Raw genomic sequence first — 23,418 nt, forward strand, 5'->3', positions numbered from 1 at the left:
GAAGATCAATTTTGTGCAAGACCAATTTTGTAGTTTTTTTTTCTTATGCTTAAAATAGGAATTGTGAGACACATTCTATAACAAGCTAAATCTATATCCACTACTTGAGGAGTGTTAGAAGTTATAATTTAGAGTTTATGTAGTTTATATAATTTAAGTGTTTGTTTCTCTTAAAAAAATTGTTTCTTATGGTTTACAAATTGTAGGGACATATATATAATTTTGGTAATGTTTAAGTTATAAGTATGTGGGAGGGGTCTCAAAATCCTAATCTCTCCGACTACTTTTCTCTTGCGAATCTAATAATGAGCCTTTAAAATTTCCCCAACTCAATGTAGGTAGAGGTTGGAGATTGAGCTTATGTTGTAGAAAGTGAAAAGAAGTGGAAGAGAGAAACTTAATGAATTTTTTAAAATGTGGAATTCAAATGATAAGTGCGTTACCTGAGGCAACATTGTGGAGGGAGATTTCAGGGGGCCCTTGCTGGTCTCGGATGAGAGGTTGAGAACCCTCTTGTTCTTCATGGAAATAGAGGATTTTTATCCTCTTGTTCTTCACGGAAACTCAGAATTTGAGCCTTCTCTCTCTCGATAAAGCTATAGAGAACAATAAAGATAAAAAAGGATACAAGAAAAATCAGATTCAAGAAGGAACCTGAACCTAGAGCTCATCAAGGAGAAATCCAAACCCTAGAGCTCATCAAGGAGAACTCTTAAACCCTGTTTAACCTAAAAATCAATACTTATCTTCTCTTCATTCCTTTGCCCTCTAAATAGGGTTTGACCAAATAGAATTTAGGGTTTAATAGTTAAAATTCTGCCCCTACGACATCTTGCCTTAAATACTTAATGAAAAATATACTTAAAAGCAATATAAAATATGAAAGTAAAAGTAATTGACTCAGTGAGTCAGTGGTGCCTCCTTTGGGTGACTCGGTTAGCTATTATTGAGTCCTCAACATTTGCCCCCTCCCTTGGAGAAAGTTCTTGTCCTCAAGCTCGTAAGTTGGGTAGACTTGCTTGAAGTTGTCCAAGTGTTTTCATGTAGCAGCGGTTGGTTCGGTGTCCTTCCATTGGACTAGAATCTCCCATTGGTCATGAATAAGGCAGGCACGCATTATCGTGGTTGGAATAAGAATAACCCATCCATTGTCCACCGGAGGAAGGGACAAGGTGGAAGGAGGGGGTGAGCCTTGAAAGTGTTTAAGTAGGGAGACATGAAACACATCATGAAGCTTGGCTGTGGTGAGAAGTTGTAGTTGATAGGCGATCGGCCCCACTCGCCGAATAATAGAGAAAGGCCCAAAGTACTTTGGGAAAGTTTATTACGCTATTGACCAACAATTGATTGTTGTCGGCGAGGTTGGAGGCATAACCAAATTTAGATCCCTTCCTTGTATGATATATCTTTGTGCCCCTTGTCATAGAAGTCTTTCACACAAACTTGTGCCTTGAGAAGGCGAGCCAAAATATTTTGTATCACTTGGTCCTATTCAATGAGTGCTTGATAAATAGAATCCATTAGGGTGGAGCCTAGAGTATAAAAGAAAAGCCAAGGAGGATCTCTTCTATATAGAACTCGGAAGGGAGTAGACTGCAAAGCTGTGTGGAAGGAAGTGTTGTAACAATATTCAGCCCATGGTAGCCATTGAACCCAGTTTTTAGGACGATTGCCCACAAGGCATTGGAGATACATTTCCACGATGCGGTTAAGCACCTCTATTTGGCCATCGGTTTGAGACTGATAGGATGATGAGAATTTCAGCTTGGTGTCGCATATACGAAAATTTCCCACCAAAAAGTGTTGGTAAAGACCTAATTACGATCACTAACAATCGATTCTAGAATGCCATGTACACGAATAATATGCTCTAGGAATGTTTGTGCCACTCGGGATGTAGTATATGGGTGTGCCATGGGAATAAAGTGAGCATACTTGGAGAACCTATCCACCACCACAAATAATACCGATTTGCTTGAAGACTGTGGAAGACCTTCAACAAAATCCATAGATATATCGGCCCACACTTGTGTAGATAGTGCAAGAGGCTGCAAAAGACCCGCTGGACTTAAGTGTTCGGCCTTGTTATATTGACAAACCAGACCAGCTCTGACATATGTTGCAATGGAGGTTTTCATGGCCTTCCAATAGAAATCTGCTCGAATGGGATGCAAGGTTTTTTGTATGCCTTCATGACTGTTGTCATGGTATACAGATAGGATGGCTGAAACCAACTCGAAAGTGTGTGGTACATATAAGCACAATTTGTAGCAAATAAGAGAATCCTGAATCGACCATCTAGAGTCCAGTGCCCCCTCTGTAATTTTTTTGTGCAGATCTTGGAGGACCGAATTGCTGGTATTTTCCTCTTTAACCAAGTCTAAGAGAAGAAAACGAGGCTGGTGGATGGCATAGAGAAGCGACGGATTCTCCAAACACCGTGACAAGGCATTGGCTGCCTTGTTTAACCGCCCAGCGTGGTATTCCACTGAAAAGTCAAACCCCATCAATTTACTAATCCAGTGTTGTTGAGGAGAAGTTGTGAGGTGCTACTCCAGCAAATATTTAAGACTGTAATGATCAGTACAAATGAGAAATGCACGACTCCATAAGTAAGGCCACCAATGTTGGACAGCTTTGGCCAACTCGATTAATTCGCGTTCATATGCTGCCAATTTGTGATGTCGTTCTGCCAACTGTTTGCTTAAATATGTAATGGGATGAAATTTCTGCTAGAGAATGGTCCCAATGCCCCCACCGGATGCGTCACACTCAACCTCAAATAATTCGTCAAATGGAAATTGTAGAACTAGTTTGGATGCAAGAGCTAATTTGAGATTTGTGAAAGACTGTACGGCCTAGTTATTCCAAATAAAGGAATTTTTCTTGAGGAGTCTTGTCAATGGTGCTGCTAACGGCTCATACTTTTTGATAAATTTTCTATAATATCCTGCTAATCCCAAAAATCCTCACAATGCAGAGGTATTCATAGGTTGCGGCCAATCGGAAATGGCTTGAATGTTCTCAGAATCAACTGTGACCCTATCATGGGAAATAATATGACCGAGATAGGCCACAAGTGACTTCACAAAAAAAAAAAATTTAGATTTCTTTAAATATAGCTAATGTGCACGTAAATTGGCTGTAAATGAGTACATCATAAAAAAACAAGTACAAATTTTCATAGATAATTGCGGAATACCTCATTTATTAATGCAAGGATTGTGGATGGGGTGTTGGATAACCCAAACAGCATCACCACAAATTCAAAATGGTCGTGATGAGTGCGGAAGACAGTTTTCTCGATGTCGGCTGGATGCATACGAAGCTGATGATATCCGGAGCACAAGTCTAATTTGGTGAATACCCATGACCCCATGTAATTCATCCAAAAGCTCCTCCACCACTGGAATAGGGAACTTGTCTTTTACAGTTTGGGCTTTCAAATCCAGATAATCGACACAAAATTGTCATGTACCATCATGTTTCTTAACGAGGAGGACTTGTGAAGAAAATGGCGAATGACTACTGCGAATAAGGCCCTACTGCAGCATTGTTTGGCATTGTTTTTCTATTTCATCTTTCTGGAGGTGTGGATACCGGTATGGTCGAACCACCACCACATCTGAGCCCGGATTTAAACATATCCGATGCTTACGATGCCTCAAGGGAGGTAGCCCGGAGGGCTCTTGGAACGCGACCGAGAATTCATCTAGGAGATGTTCTATAGTGCTGTCTGAATTGTCCTATGTGGGAAGGGTATGAATGTGATGTGGCTTGTCAACTTGACTGCCCTGTAACAGTACTTGGCGTCCGCCCGTTTCAAAACTCATAGTTAAAGCAGTGAAGTCCAATAAAATAGGGCCCAAGGTTTTCCACTATTTAATACCCAATACCATATAGAACCAAGCTAAAGGTATGACAAAAAAAATTGAATGAAAGAAAGTCTTACCGATTGATAAGTTTCCTGCTTTGCTGATGCCAGAGCTAGGAACTTTTTTTCCATAGGAAACCGAAATCATGGTTGTTGGGTGTGGAAGGATCTGTAGTTGAAGGTGTTGAGTAACTGTTAAACTGAGAAAATTATGTCTACTTCCCGAATCCACAAGGCTGAAAAGTTCCTGGTCCATCACTCGAGTCCTAACTTGCATAGTTTTGGAGAATTTCTGGCCGGTAATGTCATGCAGAGAGATTTTTGGCACATCTTCCTCAGTATTATCATCAACCGGTTCTGGTTCTACTAGTTCACGACTTCTAACCAAAACAACCATTTACACTGATGACCTACCCTATTGGAAGTGTTTTGATCCCCTTGCCAAGTTGTCCTCCTATTTTGAACTTTTTGTCGAGTTTCTAGTGTGCGAGCTAAATTCATTGATTGAGGTAAGTCAGCAGGTGCATGGAGCTCCACCTCTAACCTTAAAGACTCATTAAGGTTGGTTGTAATTAAATTGACCTGCTGGTTTACGCAAACCATCCGGCTGGCTCGGGCCAATTTTTCTTGGAACTGTTTTTGATATAGTTCCATTGGACCAATTTGTCGTAATAGCACCAAATACCCCAATGGGTTGTTGTGGGTTGGAGGACCAAACCGTATAGTGCATAATTATTTGAACTCTTCCCAGTCCAGCACCAATCTATTCAACTCTACTTGATGAAACCAAAGTTGTGCTTCATCGAGCATGTGGAAAGCAGTCAGTCCTACCTTATCATTTTCTGATGTTCTTTGATGGACAAAAAAAATTCGCACCTATGTAACCGGTCGTCTGACCCATTAAAAGTAGGAAAATTCAATTTTTTATACTTGGGTATGGTACCTCCTCCCTGGTTGAAATTTCCAGTCTGAGCAAGAAAGGCATTGTGCCCTGCAAACTGGTCTCCCCCTCGGCTATGTGAGTTGTTCTCTCCTCTTTGTTCCGGGGTTGAGTTACTTCCATCGGTAATATTTCCATCATCCTAGAAAGTCTATCGATCTGGAGATTCATATTGAGAAGTTGTTCCAACTTCTCCATGATTAGAGTGAACTTTCTCTCATTTTCTGCCTGCGCCTGCTGCCTTCTTATCATCAATTCTTGTAACTCACCATTGTTGGGCTCCCTCGTGTTAACCTGTTTTGATACCACGTTATTATGATCCCTAACCATGGATCTAGTAACTCGGCATGAGAGTGGTAAATCCAGAGTGAGAAAGACGAGTTCAACACTGTTAGGTGTTGCTGCTCTTGTTAAGAAGTATAGGGACCTCTTATGGAACTCGGAAAAGGGAGATTTCAAAGGGCCTCTTGCTGGTCTCGGATGAGAGGTTGAGAACCCTCTTGTTCTTCACAGAAACTCAGAATTTGAACCTTCTCTCTCTCGATAAAGCTATAGAGAACAATAGAGATAAAAAAAGGATAGAAGAGAAATCGGATTCAAGAAAGAACCTGAACCTAGAGCTTGTCAAGGAGAACTCCAAACCATAGAGCTCGTCAAGGAGAACTTTTAAACCCTCTTTAACCTAAAAATCAATACTTGTCTTATCTTCATTCCTTTGCCCTCTAAATAGGGTTTGACGCAAATAGAGTTTAGGGTTTAATAATTATAATTCTGCCCCTGTGGCATCTTGCCTTAAAAACTTAATAAAAAATATACTTAAAAGCAATATAAAATATGAAAGTAAAATCAATTGACTCAGTGAGTTAGTGACGCCTCCTTTGGGTGACTCGGTTAGCTATTGAGTCCTCAACAAGTAGCCATAGCTCAAGGTTATGTTTTAGTATAGAAAGAAGATGAAAACTTAAAGGATCTAAAGTTGACTTAGATAAGAAATAAGAGAAGACTTGAAGAAAGAAATGACGCGGGGGGGGGGGGGGGGGGTGGGAGGAGTCAAAAGGAGAAGGAAAAATCCTTATCCTAGGTCACTTAAGGAGACAATGAGTCTCTACTTCCCTTAATAATAGAGTTGATAACGTGACTAACCAAATTGCCTCTTTAGGGCTTACAAACGTGTAAACCCAAAAAATTAAATACAAATTGAACTTTCCCATACTGCATTTTCCTAATAGACTTGAATTTCTTACACCCCTCTCAAGCTAGAGAACATGCGTAATACAAACCCAAATCGTTAGATAATGAATAAAAACAAGACTTGAGCAATAGCTTAGTCAACAACTGTTCTAGGTGTTCTTCAAACCAACAAAAAAATTGGGTAACAATGTTTCCCATTTAACACAAATCTTGAATAAAGTGATAATCAACTTCAATGTACTTAATACATTAACAAAAAAAAACTAGGTTAAATGAAAAAAACTTTTAAGGCAGAAAAGGAATCAATCCCATGCAAGGACGAACCAAACAAAAGCAACCTAAAAACTGAGGATTTGACCACTACTAGAAGATTCGACCCCATGCTATTATTTAGATTGTCAAAATGTCAGGCCGAGATGTGGATTTTGTAGACCTATAAAATGTGTAAATGACCTACCACCATGTTCAACAAATAAAAAAGATTTAAAATATATTTTCAAAATTTTTGAACTTGATCTACACCAAAATTTGTAAATGATAAAATGTCATTTTCAGCTATAACGACTAGTTTTTTGAATGTTGTAGAACCTTCTATGTAACCCAAACTCGTTTGTCCTAATAAAATATTATAAAATTGAGGGTCATCACCTATCAGGTCTTTGTTTCATTAATGAATTGATACTTAAAATAGAGAAAAATTCAAGCATGCATTTGTTGAACTTAGAAAAATATAATATTACTATATTAAACAATAAATAATAACTATGTTGCTCTGTAGTGTAATACTATGTAATGTACTATCAAATTACTATATTATTAGATAACTACAATTCACAAGAGTATGATAGATTATAGTTTGGCATTATAGTAATGGGTGTCAAGAACATAATCTACTAAAAGTGGAACTATATTAACATACAAATAAAGAGAACAACGTTTATTTCTCCTATTTTAGTCGGATATTGTGCAATTGCTTATGAAATTGTACATTACCCACCAAAAATAACAAAATATTTACACAATATGCTCAATATGGACTTAGAAGAATAACGTTCATTCTTTGACAATGATACCACGTACAAGTATACAATACCAACATGTTAAGCAGTAGTTTTACTTTGAAGCAAAATATTAATCCAATGGGTTCCACTCATTAATCCAACAGACACTACTTAGGTCAAAAGCAATTTGTCATTCAGCAAATTTTAGCCCAATAAAAAAAGTTAGATTTAGAAACCTTTTTTCTTGTATTTTGAGTTTTTTTTTTTTTAAAAAAAATAATCTGAGCTGATATCTTATTAGTTCATTACCAGAAAATTGCCTAAAATTTTCTAATAGTTAAAAAAAAAATCATATTTTTTTATCACCTAGTGTTGCTTATATCATCAAATACATATTGGATTTTGAGACGGGTGACAAGATTTACATTTTCATTACCTATTTTATGTGCCCAATATGTCACCGATATAAAATACTTTTTTGAATATCAGATTAAATGAGTTTGACTTTGAACATGAATTGAAATACTCAAGAATTGAAGGCCGAGTTGTAAAAAGTAACCATGGTGGATTATCAGCTCCACCTGCCTTAAAAGAAACAAGCAATGATTCATACCACGCTAACACTGGTGGTTATTATCTACGGCGCCCTTCCTTTTCTAACAAGGATGGCACTGTCATGTGCGCTGCAACTTTTGCCAATCCTGCCCGAGAAAGCTATAAAATTGCTGATCCACGAGACCACGGCTGAGCTCATTCCGGCCAAACTTGAGTTGTCGTTCTCGACCTCTCCGGGTCCGGGCTTTTTGTTCCAGATAATTGACCAGTAAACTCTTCCCACCTTTGCTCCTCTCTTACATCTTTTTTTAGAGTTTCGTGTATCCACCTCGAGCGCGAGGTTAGAAGGCCAAAATGGCGATCTGACTGATTTTCCCATGCTTGTGTAAATACGTGATCCGTCCCTCTCCATTGCAGCAATGGATGAATCTACGAGCAGTCTTCTTACCAGTCATTTGCTCGGCTCCGTTCCCGTATGTCATGTCTTGCTCTTTCTGATGGGTATTACATGCGTATTTTGTTGTTTGAATTTTCAATCCTGATACTTCTCTTTCGGGATTTTCTCTTTCTTTAGGCATTATGCTCCGTCAATTTGTGTTGCTTTTTGTTTTGTAAATGCATCGTGATTAGGAAACTGCTCTTCCACTCTATGAAAACCGATGACGAGAATTTGGATCATATAATTGAAGGCGAATATTACGTAGTTGGAAATTGTAGTTGTTTCTTACGTAGATATTGTCATTGTTTAGGGAAATGCCTAATCCAGTTTTACTGACCATTTTGTGAAGAGGTTTCACTCCTGCATATGCCTTCCTTATTATACTTTTGTCGTACATTGCTTCATCTTTGCTTCATTCTTCATTCTTCATTCTTCTTCTTCTTATTAATTCGTCTTTTTGTCGTTGCTGGAAAAGCTCTGGACTTAAGTTTCTGCTTCTCGACCTTAGATCCCATAGACTCTGTCTCGTGTCCTTTTGAGTTTCTGTTGCTTGTCAAACCGAATTAGCTGGTCGAAATTAAAAAAATCAGTTGTCATCATGTAGAATATTCCAAATTGAACTTATTGCGAAAGTTAGTAGGTACAGGATTCGTGTGTCGAGCAATCACTTTTAATTGGCAACAGGATTTCTGGTTGCATTGTGTTCTTTATTGACTCATAGGTGTCTCATTGAGTTCGAATACTCTTTAGCCATGAAATACCAGAGGAAAGAGTAAAGTAAAAATTTATAAAAATAGTCAATTGCAATTCTGTAGAGTTGTGAGGTTAAGTAATGGACATTCTTACACATGTAATTGGACAATATACCTGAATAAATCTTACTAATGTATGTCAAGAACATTGGTAGCATGTCAGAATTCCAAAAATTGCAATTCATAATTCAATGAGAGGGGAAGGGGCTTAAGGTAAAATCATTTTTGAAATGAATATAAGTGGAAGTGAGGCTTCCTGAACTTTGTTCTTAAACGATATGTTACAGTAAACAATGCTGCAACCAATTGCATGGCCTTATACAGTTGGCAGCTGCTCCCAAGTTTACAATCAACTTACACACTCGAAATTTCTTTGGATGGAGGAGAAATTATCAAAAAATGCATTTCTGGAGGTTATTTACCCACAAGTTGACAGCAGGGACATGGTGACCATTCAATACTTGAAATAACCTTTTTATGGGAGTTAACTATGGGGCCTTGTCTGCATTTCAAGGCTTAGTATTTGAGGGCCTTGCAGAAACTCTTGCTGTCTACTCTTTAGGATTCATGATAATGAAGGAAAGTTAAATGCATCTAAATTGAAATTATTCACCGGGACATGTACCAAACTATGTACTCATTTATTTTGCGAAAAGAAAGTATCTACTTATTCAAGCAAATACCATCCAATAGTTTACCATGATTTGTGCTAGTGTGAAAGCTCATCCATGTATTTATTCATTTAGTTAGTTTCTAAGGAAGGGAAAGACAATTTGGGAAAACTTAGAGATGGATTTGTTCTATTTTAATCATTTCTGTTGCTCTTATGGCAAATCCTAAAGTTCTGTGTTTCTCTAAGTGGACCTCTATTCAAATGTTATTATGTTCCACTTGTCTACAGGCTGTAATTTCTGATGACAGGAAAACAACTACCTATCAAGGTACATGGATTTCTTTGTAATTTATTTATTTTTGATAAATTGGATTTGTTTCCTTGTTATGATGGCATGTTATTATAGTCTAATGTACTTCTTAAACAAAATAAAAATAAATGTCTGATTTTAGCCTTGAATCAGTGCTTTTGTTTATTTACGTTCCTATCATGGTCATAGATAACTTGAGCTGATCCACTTTTATTGACTTCATGCTAGAACCGACTTGCAGTCTGCTAGTTTTAGGTTTTGTTTGTCATCCAGTTCTCTTCATCTGTTTGCTTAGCTACTTGCAGTACCAGAATCAAATATGCAAATATTTCCACCCACTCGTGGAGGATATCATTCGCCTGGTAGTTCAAATGGTATGATTCTTAAAAAATCCCTTTTCCTTCTGGAACTTCAAGGATACAGTTTTTTAACTTTTATTCCCATAAAAAAATTCAACCTTTAGGATATACATATTGTGGTATCTTTTCCTTTTCCTTTTTTTTTTTAAAAAAGAAATTCTGGTATTTTCATGGTTGGAAACATCATAAAGCATGATGTTAAAATTTGGGCAATTCAGAGGAAAAATTATTTAAAGCTGTGTGTAGCAATGTTTATTTTTAGATGAGAAACTAAATCTGTTGGATTATATTGATAAGTGCATGGTTCAGGGGCCTGGTATCATTTCTTGATTGGTTATATGTGATGGTTTGAGGCACTGAACCTTGATGTAATGTGCTTTTGTTGTAATTAGGCTGCCTCTCTGGCAACTGCTGACGATTTGTGTTATTTTCTTCTGGAACTTGAATAAAAATATCTCAATCTGGATTGTTGTACAGCGAGTCATTGTCGGAGAATATCTTTGGCCATTTACTGCGGCAACTCGCTGCTATTGGTTATAGAATAGATAGGTTGCATACTGGTTGTCCCAAATGGACTTTCATTTGACCTGACTTAACCGTTAAGGTAGAACACACACCAGATCTTGGGTGTGATGCATTGTTTCATATTCTGAATCTTAGAATATACACATTTCCTGGAACTAGAAGACAACACAATATGCATGATAACCAGCTTCATGATATACTAATATGCAATCATGCCCAGATGGAAGGGATTTAGATGCACTAGGTCCAAATTGGTACCCATGTTTGGGCTGGTTTGCAGTTGGTTCAAAATAAGACTCTGGAGGTCATTAGTGTCTACTGAGACACAGTGGTAGCTTGTCCAGTTGGGGGTGGGTATTTGAACCCTTAACAACATTCATTGACTTTCATTGCGAGGTTCTTGTTTTGATGTTGAGAAAAAAAATGAAATTTTACATTTTTAACAAAAAGGAGGACAAATTTTACCAATATGGAATGCTAGAGAGAATACTTGGTGGTTTCAACAGATTTTGATGGATTGGACCTCTTGTTACTGGTTTTGAGCATTTTTCTTCTCAGAAAATTCTACAATAACCTTTTTATGATGAATAATATTGCCAAAAAAAAAAAAAAAGATATGTTGGGAATTAAATGATACTGCTGGTAACTCTTGTCACACTTGCATAAATTTCATGTTTAATGTAGAAAAAATTGTTTTATTTATCCTTATTCCTCTCGGCATATGTAGGTGGAGAAGAACAAGGCACATTTAGTTGGAAGGGGGTTTTCAGCATCTCATCATACAAACCATATTTCAATGTGGATACTGATGTTGTTCTTGATCGAATCAAGAGTTCACTATACCCCCTCAATGGAAACTTCTTTTCCAAGATTGTTGAGAATCCTGATCTGTAAGTTTTTCTTCTTTTCTTATTTGCTTGCTGTACCTGGCTTCTTTTTTGTCCAACATGATCATTGTTGATGATTCAATTATTGATGTTTCTTTTAAGGTATGGCCCACTTTGGATTTCCACCACATTGATTTTCATGTTTACTGCCCTTGGAAACTGTGCTACTTATTTTATGGACAAAAGAACTGACAAGAGCACGACGTGGACCTTTGATGTGAGCAAAGTAAATGTTGCAGCTGGCGTTAGCTATGGTTATGTTGGTGCAGTTCCTGTTGCATACTATTTCTTGCTTCAATATCTTGGATCAAATTCAAGTCTCATATGCCTCTGGTGTATGTGGGGGTACTCACTGTTCATCTTTATGATTGCTTCGGTAATAGTCTCACCTGCATTGCTTTCTATCTTTTAAATTTCAGAAACCTCATTTTTGGAGGCATTTTCAGAAGTCTATATGTTTAGAAGGACATGATGGAAGATTGATTTGATATGGACTGATAGTAATGCTAGAAAATCAGCAGGGAGGTTGTAACATCCTTCACATTTGCTTCGACAATCAAACCCACAACACTCCCTCTGCATTTCTTCCTGATCCCAATCCCTCCATATCTGACCCCATAAAAGAAAAATAAACCGAGACTAATAGTTTTACAGATAATATCTTTCGCACTTACATTCATTGTTGCTTAGTAAAGGGGGTACAAATAAAAGAGTGGCCGACTTAAATTTGAGTAAAATAGCAACTCTAGATTACAAAAATTTGCAGGTTTGGATGCTAATTGAATTTGTTTGATTTACCGTATTTATTTCTTATGCGTAACATCCATTTTATATTCGATTTCCTTTTCTTTTCCATTTTGAATGTCTTCTGACCTGTTCCTGCAAGTAATGTTCAGATTCTGCTGCTAATACCTATTGAGTTTGTGCGGTGGATCATCATCCTGCTGGCTGGATGTGCATCAGCTTGCTTTGTTGCAGTAAATCTGAAGTCTTACATGGAAGGGGCGGAAATGTTGGTAATAGTTAGCGCCTTGATCCTGCAATTTGCTCTGGCAATTTTCATAAAGGCGTATTTCTTCCCTTGAGACGTTACACATGGGAAATGTCATCGTCTTTTATGTAAAGGTGAACATCAAAATTCCTGTTGGCTGTATTTCAGTTCTAGCTGGATACTCTCTGCAACCTTGGTTTTGATATAGGATTGAAAGCTTAACACAAGTTTTGTAAACTGCACTGGATGACCTTTTAAAGAGTTGAACTGTGATGAATGCCTACTTTATGAGCCAAAATGGTCACTCACCCTTCCTTTTTTTAAGCAGGAACCTGAGGAACCATGAAGCGAGCAGTTCTTCAACAGGCCAAACACTATTTCTGTGATAGACAAATGGTTCAAATTAGATAACATTTTATTTCCATCTACCAAGATCTAAATTAAACTTGTGAAAAGTGAGGGGTTCAGTGTTCATGATCCAGGGGTGTCTTAGTTTCACGGAAAAGTTACATTTCAATTACATTTCTTATCTCACAAGAGTGAAACATGTGACAGCTGTTCGATATTTCAGCTATCATAATCGGACGGTTGAAATAACTGTTAATCGAACGGGTGAGGTAGCCTTTTTACATATTTTGCACGATATAGTTTTTACCACTTCACATAGAAAGTTAAAATGGACTGCCGAGCCCGGGGGCTCCACCTTCAAGCGGCGATGTCCGGATTACTCTATTGTCAGTGGTCGGCACGTGTTTTTTACGTTTTTACTGCAATATTGCGTCAGAGGAACCATATACCCTCCACCCGTGCCTTCAAAACTTTTAAACCCTGCAAAACCCTAAAGAAGAAACTTCACGAGCTCGGAAGCCGCTTCCCGTCACAACCTCGAGTCTTCCTGCAACAATGGCCTTCTCTCGCGTTCTCCGTCGAACACTTTCAGTGGTGGCTCCTCTCGTTAATCGGGCAACTGGAACCCCTACCACTTGTCGGCCTGCCAATTTCTCTCCTTTACTGAAGAGTATCTCTCGGGAGCTTTGCCGAGGGACGCCTGTTTGCTCTCGTCATTTCTCTTCTCTCGCCAAAAAACCAAACTCGGATGCTAACCTATTGAAGGTCATTGACAATGAGATCAAAAGCGCGGAGGAATCTGACGATCATGATCAGGTGAGCCTCGATACTCTTTCTTGTTTTCGCGTCTCTTTTTCTGGATTTTTGGGTTGCTTTTGATTATATATTTACACTTTCTTGATGCTGTTATGCTTACTTAGTGCTCTGGTTTGTGCCGCTTCCTGGTCTTTACGATCGTATTTCTTATATATGTTTTAGTGGTAAAGACATCGCACCTTTTCCCTAAACGACTTCGATTTTTAATAGTGGATTTGTTTATATTAGGATTCTGGGATGCGTAGATGGCCAGATGGGTCAAATTTTTTTTTTTTTTTTTTGTCTCAATCATGGAGAAAATGCATCTGGGGAACTGATTTTGTTTGTTTGAAATGGTTGTTTAGAGTAGTATTATTTATATATTTCTTAGGAAAACTATAATTTTTATGAGAACTCGGTGGTGGCAATGGTTATACGACTTGTATCAATTGTGTATTTTTTCTTGTTGTCTGTGCTCTAGCCATTGTGTAGCTTTTGATGGACAAAGAGCTTGGGTTATATTGTTGCTTAAACAACCTTGAAATTTGTACTGGATGCCTATTAGAGGTTATTAGATTTGGAGAGTGTTTTGTATTCTATAACCAAAGAACAATAAATGTGCTTGAAGCTGCATCCACATTGACATATCAATTGATTGTTTTGATTTTCCTCATCATAGGTGGAGGAAGTTCCAGAGGGTTTTCCTTTCGCTATCGAAGATAATCCTGGTGACCAAACTATAACTCTAAGACGAGAGTACCAGGGAGAGACCATCACTGTGGTGGTTCACATGCCTGACCTTGTTTCCGGTGAGAACGACGAGGATGATAATGATGATCAGAATGATGAGAATCCAAACCAATCTAGCATCCCATTGATTGTCAGTATTTCTAAAGGCCAGGGGCCTATTATGGAGTTCAATGTCACGGCCTTCCCTGATGAAATTTCAATCGATAATTTGTCGCTCAAGGAACAAGAGACTTCTGAAGATCAACTAGCATACGAAGGACCAGACTTCGTGTAAGTATCTGAGGATTCGATTATCTGAAACTTGTTGGAGATGGTTTGTTTACTTCCTATTTGACTGTATACTTTTGTGTTTTCTTGAAGGGATTTGGACGAAAACCTACAGAAAGCTCTCCATAAGTATCTGGAGATCAGGGGAATTAAGCCGAGCACAACAAATTTTCTACATGAGTACATGATAAACAAAGACAGCAGAGAATATTTGAATTGGCTACAAACATTGAAGAAGTTCGTTCAGAAGTAATCAGCAGCACAAAAATGTCAGCATACACTTACATCTTTTTACTTGCTTTAAATACCGCGAAACCCTGGCAAAATTTCATTAATGTTTCATTTGATCTTATCTTATCTTCAGTACCCACTACATGTTGACAATTTTATATTTGAGTTCGTCTTTTTCGTTGAGGAGCGATTAATTTTGCTTATTTCCATTGATGCCGTAAATGCGAGTACTAATTAGCTCTTTTACCTTCAAATTTATTTTGTAGTTCTTCAAAATAGTCAGTAGTTTGTTTACATTTGAATTAAAATTTTATATTCGCAAGCGTTTTCTTGGTTCCCAGACGTTCTGGCCCTGTCCCTAGCGTGGGAAGACTGTCTTAATATAAATCTTGAATTGGTTTTTCAAGAGGGAGACGGCGGCACACAAAACAATTTACTGTAATAATTGATTTGAAAGTATACGCACGAGTAGTAATCTGAACTTAAATGAATGCTTTCAAAGTGCTATAGCACTAGTTCAGTATTCTTGATCAAGTAAAATCACTATTAGTTCAAAATATGAGCATGTAAATACTTGGATTTGAAATTTTATCCCCAATTTTTAATATTCTACAAAACCCCTTTTAGATGACATTATAATTAAACATTAAAATATGATCTAAAAATAAAGAAAGGCTGTTAATACAAATTTTAAGTGGTATTCAATCTCATAACTATCATAATACAATGGTTGAATCAAATAATCTAAAACTTCTCAAAACAAGTGTGTGGGCTTCAGAGGCTTTTTTATTTCACTAGAGGGAGAGAGATATTTTATTTGTAAAGAGTTTAATGTATATGGCATAATTCCCAGTATTAAAAAAAACTAGCCACTATGAATGGATAAGGCTATTTTGGGCTTTTAGAAAAAATAATTGAAAACTAGGTGCACTAAATTGTGAACAAATACTTGATAAGTTCTATTTTTTTATTATTAAACATGTTGTTGGTAGGTCATTTATAAGACTTGGAGACCAAAAACCTCTGAATCAACCTTTGACATTTCAAAATTTTGAATTTATGTAGCATGAGGTTGATTCTTGTGCTTGGGGTTGAATCTTTTTTGCTTCCAATAGCTGAAAGCCTATAGGGGTTCACTCATATTTTAATTCCAAAACTTAGTGTTAGCAAGGTTCAATTCTATATGTCTAATGGGATGGACTCCTTATGCAGTTGACTCCTTAAACTTCAATACATGGGTTGATCGCTATGCTAAGGGGTAGAATCCTCATAATGGGTGTTGACTCTTTGTGACCATCCAAACTCCCTATTTTTTTATACTCAGACTCCTTTTACAGCTTTACTATAGGGGTTTTAATTCCAAAACTTACTATTAGCGGGGCTTGAATCCTTTTTCTTTTATGCTTGTTTAATGGGATCAACTCCTTCCTTATGTAGTTGACTCTTTTTGTAGCTTTAATATAGGGGTTGACTCCTATACTAAGTGGTCGGATCTTCTTCATGGGTGTCTTCTCTTTTTCACCATGAAAACTCCCTATTTCTTTATACTACTTTTCTCTTTCTGCTTTGACAAGGGGTCCACTCCATCCATTGGGGCCGGTTTGTTTTGCTCCTTTTTCACCATATGCTTGGCTTTTCGTCGTTTAACTAATTTTCTTGACTTCTACACATGGGCTTGATTCCTTCAACCATTGGCACATGAATTCTTCAATTCTAAAGCTGAAGTGGTTGACTTCTTCTTATGTGTCTTCTCATTTTGCCTACTTTACTCTTCTTACTTTTTCTAGGTTGCTATTTGCAAAATTGGCTCTTCCATTCTCTTGTTTGGTCAAATGGTATTGCTAGGTTGATTTGATGGTGTACTTTATGCCATGAGCTACTTGTTTCCTTTTTATAAGAATCGTTAAGATAATATTTTGCTACTCAGAATGGATATGCAACCAAAAATTTCCTTTAAGGGAGTTTTGAGTTGCACAACATACTTAATGCACATTATTAGTACCTTGAGTGTTAGATAATATCAAAATTATCTCAATGGGGATCTTGAGACCAACAAGCAGTTGAATGCTACAAAAATGAGTCTTACGTTTCGTGCACATTTCTCTTCCTCGTCGTGTTGTTTATATAAAATATGCAATTTATAAGTGTTTGAAAGATTGGGAAATTAAAAATAGATTATTTACTATCTTAATTGATAATACTGCTTATAATGATGTTTGTTTAAATATTTTAAAAGATAATTTTTTAAGAAGTAGGAAATTGTTTTGTAGGGGAAAGTCGTTTTAGTGTGTTGTTGTGCTCACATTCTGAACTTATTAGTCCAAGATCACCTTAATGAAATTATAGATATCATTGAGATCTGGTATGAGAGTGTCAAATTTATTAATCAATTTGAGGCAAGATTTTGCATTTTTTTATGAATTTTTGCAGTAATTACAGCTAGGTACAAAAAGGTTGGTTAAGTTTTTGACACTCTACTTGTGATATGTTGTCTTGTGCATTAAAATTTAAAGATATATTTCTTAGATTCCAAGATAAAAAAACCAACTTATTAGTGTTTACCAAATCTTGATAAATGGGAAAAAAGTTGACATGGACTATAAGATTCTAAAAGTTTTTAATACAGTCACTAATATCATTTTTTGAAATGACTACCCTACTTCTAATTTGTATCTTAATGAGATATATAGGGTAAAAAAAATTATTTCTTTATTCTATGAATGAAAATAGTTTCATTGGGACGATGGTTAGTAAAATGAAAGGAAAATTTGAGAAGTATTTAGTTGAATTCATCTTGTTGATGCCTATTACTTAAGTTTTGGATCCCAAGAAGGTTGATTGACATGTGGTTTTTGGCGATATATTCTGAGGTTGAAGCTAGAGTGAATGTAAACTTCGTTCACCTTATTTAAGATTTATGATGAATAATAGCCATGTGTATAATGTGAGACGTAGTACTGAAGTGCTCATTTTGAGTGTTGGCTCTTTAGGTGTTCTAGGTTTCATTATTCATCAAGTTCAAATTGGTAAAATTTAATTATTTATGTGAAACAATCGGAAGTAGTGAATTCACTATAGTTAGAATTGGATAATTATCTTGAAAAAGTTGTGTATAATTGTGAGGAGACTTCAGAATATGATTTGATGCTTTAAAATAGTGAAAATTGAATAAATTAAAAAATTCAGTATTATATAAGATGGTGGTGGAGATTCTTACAATTCCCATATCTATAGTGACCTCGAAGTCTACCTTTAGTGTCAGTGGTAGAGTGATTGACCCATATCATTCTCCTATAACACCAAATACAATTTAAGCTTTCATTATTTTGTGGTGACTAGATTCAGGTTCTTCATGGTGTCAAGAATAATCATAAGGTTGAAATTATGCACTAAGTAAAATTATGCACAATTTTAACTATAGGTTGAGCTTGAGCATGAACTCATTTAAAATTCTTGAAGCTCAAGTTCAATTTAATGAGTACATGAAGACACAGAAGATAACTTTTCAATTTTACCAATAAAATGCTTACAAGTTCTGAAATTAATGATCCAAGTTGAAGAACTAAAACATACCAATAGTAGCAACAGTGATTGCAGGAGCATTTTTGTGAGGATGTCATCAAGGTTTTAAGTTTTTGAAAAAGATCATACTCCTCTTTTGTGAGAACCATCTTCCATTTAGAGGGATTTGATTGTACTTCTTTCTTGGTTTTAGTGGTGGTAGTTTAGGCCTAATTAGCCTTGGAAAAAATCATGTTTTCCATGTAGATTCTAGCACCTTTCTACCACATGGTTGTTGAGGCCATAATAAGTACACTTTCTATTATCACTTAAATTTTATGATCAGAAAGTAAATTCACCACTACTTCCTTTGCCTCGTCACCAAATTTTCCTCCTCGTCCTCTACCTCTACCTCTACCTCTACCGTAGCTACCACACCCTCCTTTGGGAGAATATGGCATAAATTTTCAATTGGGTAGGTTGGGATGTGGGTCCTTTGGTTGGAATCTTAAGCATGATTGCACAAAAATCATCAAAATAAGGTCTAATTGAGAAGCTAAGTACCTAGAATTTGACAACATCGAGATAGGGCTTCAAGTTGGTAAGACAAATGGTTGAGACAAGAGTTTCTCTTTGTTTTTCTTGAGTTGCAATAAATGTTGAGAATGACTGACCAAATTTCCATTCTTATAGAAGACCTCTGAATCTAGCATAAGTACACATGGAGATTGTCACTTGCTTGGTCATATGCATCTCTTGAAAAATATCATAAATCTTTGAAGATTGTTAAGAGTGGAATAAATTTAGAACAAGTATCCCAAACATCTTTGGCAATATCTAAGTGAACATAATTGTTAGCAATTGACTCTTCCATACTATTTACCAACCAACTTATGATCAAAGTGTCTTCCTTTAATCACTTTTGATAGGATGGGTCATCTTCATCAACAAATGATTTGGTCAGGTGTCTAGTAAGGTCACTTTTGATCGAATTTTTTTTATAGATTGTGACCATGAAGCATAATTAAACAAGCCTTTATGCAAAATATTGGGGATTTTAAAAAAAAATCATGCTTGCTGAATTCAGCATACAAATTAGGAGATTTTTTTTGAATTATCTACAATGTTAGACCAGCAAATAACAAGCCAATTGAGAACCCTGAACAACCACTTTGAAAGGGTCAAAATTCTAACAATCACTCAAGAAGAACTTATGCATGGCAAGTATGGATAGAGAAAAACTAGTTTCCATAAATTTCCAATTATTCCCACAGAAATTATTGGTGAGAATTAAAAAGATAAAAAACCTTATATGAACAGTTCTTTTGCAATAATTAACACCAAATCATTCTTTAGGGTTTCATGAAATAACAGATAATACTTGACCACAAGCCATAAATTCAAAGTTTTCTAAACCTTAGAAGAGGATTTTTTAGATAAAAATAACCTTTGAATGAGCAAAAGTTGGGTTATAAAAAATAGCATGATATGAAAATTGTAACTTTTTGAATTGGGCATCCAAAAAAATAAAACACAAATTGAGATTTTTTTTAAATTAAAAGAACACTAGGAAGTTGAGGAACTATTGAACATATCTGATCTAGAGACCTTGTTGACATTTTTGGAATTTCTTCCTTCAACCTTTCTTCCTTCCAATGGCTGCCTTGGATGTTCACCCTCATAAGCTGACTTTTTTTTTTTTTTTTTTAAGTGGCTTACTTGAAACCTATGTTGGCCCAGGTGGCTTCTAATGGGGTATTGAGATTATCAAGTTAAAAAAAAAAAATTGAGTGTAGCCAAAAAATCATGCATAAAAGCAAGTCAAGATAAAATGTCACTGCCCAAGAACCCATGCTTGAAAAAAATCCACTATTTTCAAAAGCTTTAATAGCTAGAATTACAAAAAAGATTTCGGTTCTCTTTGGCCACATGTAGCTCAATACACAATTTTTACAATGCCAATCTCCCCAACAGATTGCTGCTAGATTCTAGCTCTAGCTAGACCTTTCTATCTAGATTATACAGGTTATAGATGAACCTTTCACAAAATCTGTTGGAAGATGGGCTCAACCCCACAAGTTCAAGGTTAGTAAGTCAACTCGTCTAAGTGGAGGCATATGGGTAAAATAGGATGTTTTTCAAAAAGAAGGCAAAAAGGTGTAAATATGTTTTCTTTTTATGTCTCTTATTTTATAAAGTTGTAGCCCTATGGGTATTATAAAACTATAAATAAAGGCATTGCCTAAGAGGGTAGAACATTGAAGCTCTATCCACCTTTCTCCAAAATTCGTCCAACCTCCCTCCTTCACTTGGTCGGCACACCTCTCCTTCCCCTTAATCCAAACTCTCTCCTTCGTTGGTTCATCTCTTCTCCATCCTTCCTCTTCTTATTCTTAGTTAATCTAAGTCCTCCACATGAGATCCTAAATTCTAAAAAATCAAATAAAAAAAAGGTAAAAATACACCATAACTTGGAGAGATGTTTTCCCTTGAGAGATTCAAGTTTCATCTTCCTTAATAGCACAATGTGAAATGATGAAGGAACTTTGACTATGTGAATGCAAGGATTGATGAAAGAGAAATAAGATTTTTCAAGGTGTGAGGCTCTCTTTCACTCTAAAGCACTTTCAAAGGAATTTTTCAATATAGAGAATAATGGCTTGAGTGTTTGCCAATAATTGCTCATTATCTTCTCTATACACAATTTGGTGGGGGTATTTATAACTTCCCCAACTCAAACTAGCAGCTATTTGCCCGTTTGCAAAAATCAGTACTTTGATTGATCGATCAATTGATCATAATGGCTACTTTTCTGTCAGACAATGAGTTATTGATCAATCGACTAATCGATCAATATGTTATTGTTGGTCTAGAAAAGTTAAGTTGATCGATCATTGATAAGGGGATAATCAATCAAACTGGATTCCTTCTGGTTGAGCATTACAAGTATGATTAATCAATGTATTTCCTATGATCGATCATGTTTTATGTCCCTTATTAGCAAGGTTTTGTTTGATGGATCAATCAGGTGGGATGATTGATCATTCCAAGTGAAATTTGCTTGTCTAGGCAGGAAATGATTGATCAATCCAAGTAGGATGATTGATCATGCTTTATAGCATGAAACAACCATGTTTTGGATGATCAATTAATTGATTATGGTTGATTGATTATGCTTTATATTTCTTGCCTGCATAGTTCTGGATGATCGATCAACGATGATCAATCATTACCTGTCGTTGATCGATCATTCCAATGCCAGTTCTACAATGTTGACTTTTAACGCATGAGAATATTTTTCTCTAAGTACTCTAAATGATGTCTATGATGATCCTAAACATATCTAAGTACAAATTATGATCTAAAGCTCTGATTTCACATATATACTTAAAGAAAGAAGTTTAGAATACTCTCTTACATAAGTGATTGAGTTTGACATTTTGACTATTTCACTTGAACTCTAGTCTTCTCGTTCTCTTCTTCCTTGAGGGTGCTTCTTCAAGAGACGTTCTTCAATGGTGCTTGACATCTTGAGTTTGGCTTGATTATTTTGATGCTTTAGACCTTGAGATGCATTTACTCTTGAAGGTGAAGTATCTCAAATACTTAGATTTTCAAGTTTTTAGAACAATTAAGTTTGTTATCATAAAAAACAACATGAGAGTCTACCTACGGTCAACAATATCCCTTTTTTTTATGATGATTGTTAAAATTTAGCTTAAACTCTCCTTTACTCTTTGCATAGTGTGATTGGATGCTTTTAAGCATAAAATTTGTAGAATTTTGAGTGCCTAGGTCTTTTCCGATGCAGATTAAGGTGGTTGCCCACAACAAGGCAACCTACCACTGGTTATGCAGTCTTCTTAGGACCCAACATTGTCTCTTGGTCTACAAAGAAACAACCCACAGTATCTCGCTCCACTACTGAAGCCGAATACAGAGCCATGGCTTCTACATGTGCTGAAATCACTTGGCTTCAATATCTTCTAAAAGATTTGCACATATATTGAACTCGAACTCCATCTCTTCTATGTGACAATTTAAGTGCTACTTACTTGGGTCACAACCCTGTTTTTCACTCTCACAGTAAACATATTGGCATAGACTATCATTTTATTCGTGAGAAAGTTATAATGGGATGTCTACAAGTTTGTCATATTCCCTCTGTCAAGCAGCTTGCAGACATTTTCACCAAACTGTTATCTTCCAATTGGCTTTGATGACTTATCACCCAGTTGAATGTTCGGTCAATCTCTCAGTTCAACTTGAGGGGAGATGAAAAACAACCAAGAAATATGAACATACAAAGACAAGTACAAGAAGATACATTATTCCAAGTTATACCAAAGCCCTTCTCTACAAAGGAAGACCTTGTTCATCTAAAGGTGGCACAAGAGGCAAAGAGGGACAAATCGCCCATGCAAAACCTTGCAAGGGTGACGTCCACCTCACCTAAGCAAAAGAGGACGTCCCCATACATGGTTCTAGAGAATTCAATCTCTTCAATCTCTCATATGCTAGTCCAACTACTTCCAACTCAAGGATCTTCTATAAATCATGATCAAATTATCTCAAATTACTCAATCAAAGGAAGAAGATCAAGGAAAAATCAAGCAAGAAAATCAAGATCCAAAATCAAAGGAAGAAGAAAAGAATGATTGAACTCTATTTGGAATTGATTTATGTAATTATATAAAGACACCTAGATTACAACTTGTAAGAGGAAGTCCTTGTAATTTATTTCTCCTTTAAGGTTTTTTTGAAAAACCTATATAAACCCTTGTAATCTTTCCACCATTCATTCAATACACATAAAAAATCCGTCCATTGCCTTGGCACTCACTCTTGGGTTTTGGTCTTGAATGTCTTGAAGCTCTCTCATTCCTGCACTCATTTATGGTGGCTTAAATTTTCTCATAGTAGAGCATGCATCTACAATCTTGTTGGAAGATGGGCCCAAACCCACAAGACCAAGGAAGGCTCACACATCCAAGTGTGCAGAAGATGGGCTCAAGCTCACAAGACCAAAGAACACTCACACATCCAAGAGAGGTGGAAGATGGGATCAAGGCCCATAGACCCACACAGT

At 36.4% G+C, this 23,418-nt stretch overlaps 2 protein-coding genes across 8 annotated transcripts; both read left to right on the top strand.

The window, feature by feature from the left end:
- Nucleotides 1–7,678: 7,678 nt before the first annotated feature.
- Nucleotides 7,679–13,154, top strand: LOC137966274 (uncharacterized). 7 transcript variants are annotated; one of them, XM_068812850.1, is made up of 7 exons: nucleotides 7,679–8,034; nucleotides 9,654–9,693; nucleotides 9,981–10,049; nucleotides 11,287–11,449; nucleotides 11,549–11,822; nucleotides 12,343–12,571; nucleotides 12,766–13,154. In XM_068812850.1, the coding sequence occupies exons 1-6, from the start codon at nucleotides 7,981–7,983 to the stop codon at nucleotides 12,529–12,531; spliced, it is 789 nt and encodes a 262-aa protein (XP_068668951.1). In that variant the 5' UTR covers nucleotides 7,679–7,980; the 3' UTR covers nucleotides 12,532–12,571; nucleotides 12,766–13,154. The 7 variants fall into 7 exon arrangements, with proteins under 7 accessions (XP_068668951.1, XP_068668952.1, XP_068668950.1 ...); XM_068812851.1 differs by lacking the exon at nucleotides 12,766–13,154 and having other exon boundaries at nucleotides 7,679–7,829; nucleotides 7,979–8,034; nucleotides 12,343–12,721; XM_068812849.1 differs by lacking the exon at nucleotides 12,766–13,154 and having other exon boundaries at nucleotides 12,343–12,721.
- Nucleotides 13,155–13,245: 91 nt separating this feature from the next.
- Nucleotides 13,246–15,011, top strand: LOC137966275 (uncharacterized protein At2g39795, mitochondrial-like). The gene is made up of 3 exons (XM_068812856.1): nucleotides 13,246–13,601; nucleotides 14,260–14,600; nucleotides 14,691–15,011. Exons 1-3 carry the CDS (start codon nucleotides 13,341–13,343, stop codon nucleotides 14,848–14,850), a joined length of 762 nt encoding a protein of 253 aa, XP_068668957.1. The 5' UTR covers nucleotides 13,246–13,340; the 3' UTR covers nucleotides 14,851–15,011.
- The last annotated feature ends 8,407 nt before the right edge of the window (nucleotides 15,012–23,418 follow it).

Source organism: Aristolochia californica, unplaced genomic scaffold (genome assembly GCF_029961685.1).
Source record: "Aristolochia californica isolate CCGP_79_NKW_82.1479 unplaced genomic scaffold, dmAriCali1.0.hap1 SCAF_5, whole genome shotgun sequence".
Taxonomy (NCBI): domain Eukaryota; kingdom Viridiplantae; phylum Streptophyta; class Magnoliopsida; order Piperales; family Aristolochiaceae; genus Aristolochia; species Aristolochia californica.

Bases quoted from the DNA above. Each gene is read 5' to 3' on its own strand.
- LOC137966274 (XM_068812850.1), top strand. From the start codon at position 7,981: ATGGATGAATCTACGAGCAGTCTTCTTACCAGTCATTTGCTCGGCTCC. The intron at 8,035-9,653 runs GTATGTCATGTC...ACTTGTCTACAG, and splicing joins ATTTGCTCGGCTCCGTTCCC to GCTGTAATTTCTGATGACAG. The intron at 10,050-11,286 runs GTATGATTCTTA...CGGCATATGTAG, and splicing joins TTCGCCTGGTAGTTCAAATG to GTGGAGAAGAACAAGGCACA.
- LOC137966275 (XM_068812856.1), top strand. From the start codon at position 13,341: ATGGCCTTCTCTCGCGTTCTCCGTCGAACACTTTCAGTGGTGGCTCCT. The intron at 13,602-14,259 runs GTGAGCCTCGAT...TCCTCATCATAG, and splicing joins AATCTGACGATCATGATCAG to GTGGAGGAAGTTCCAGAGGG. The intron at 14,601-14,690 runs GTAAGTATCTGA...GTTTTCTTGAAG, and splicing joins TACGAAGGACCAGACTTCGT to GGATTTGGACGAAAACCTAC.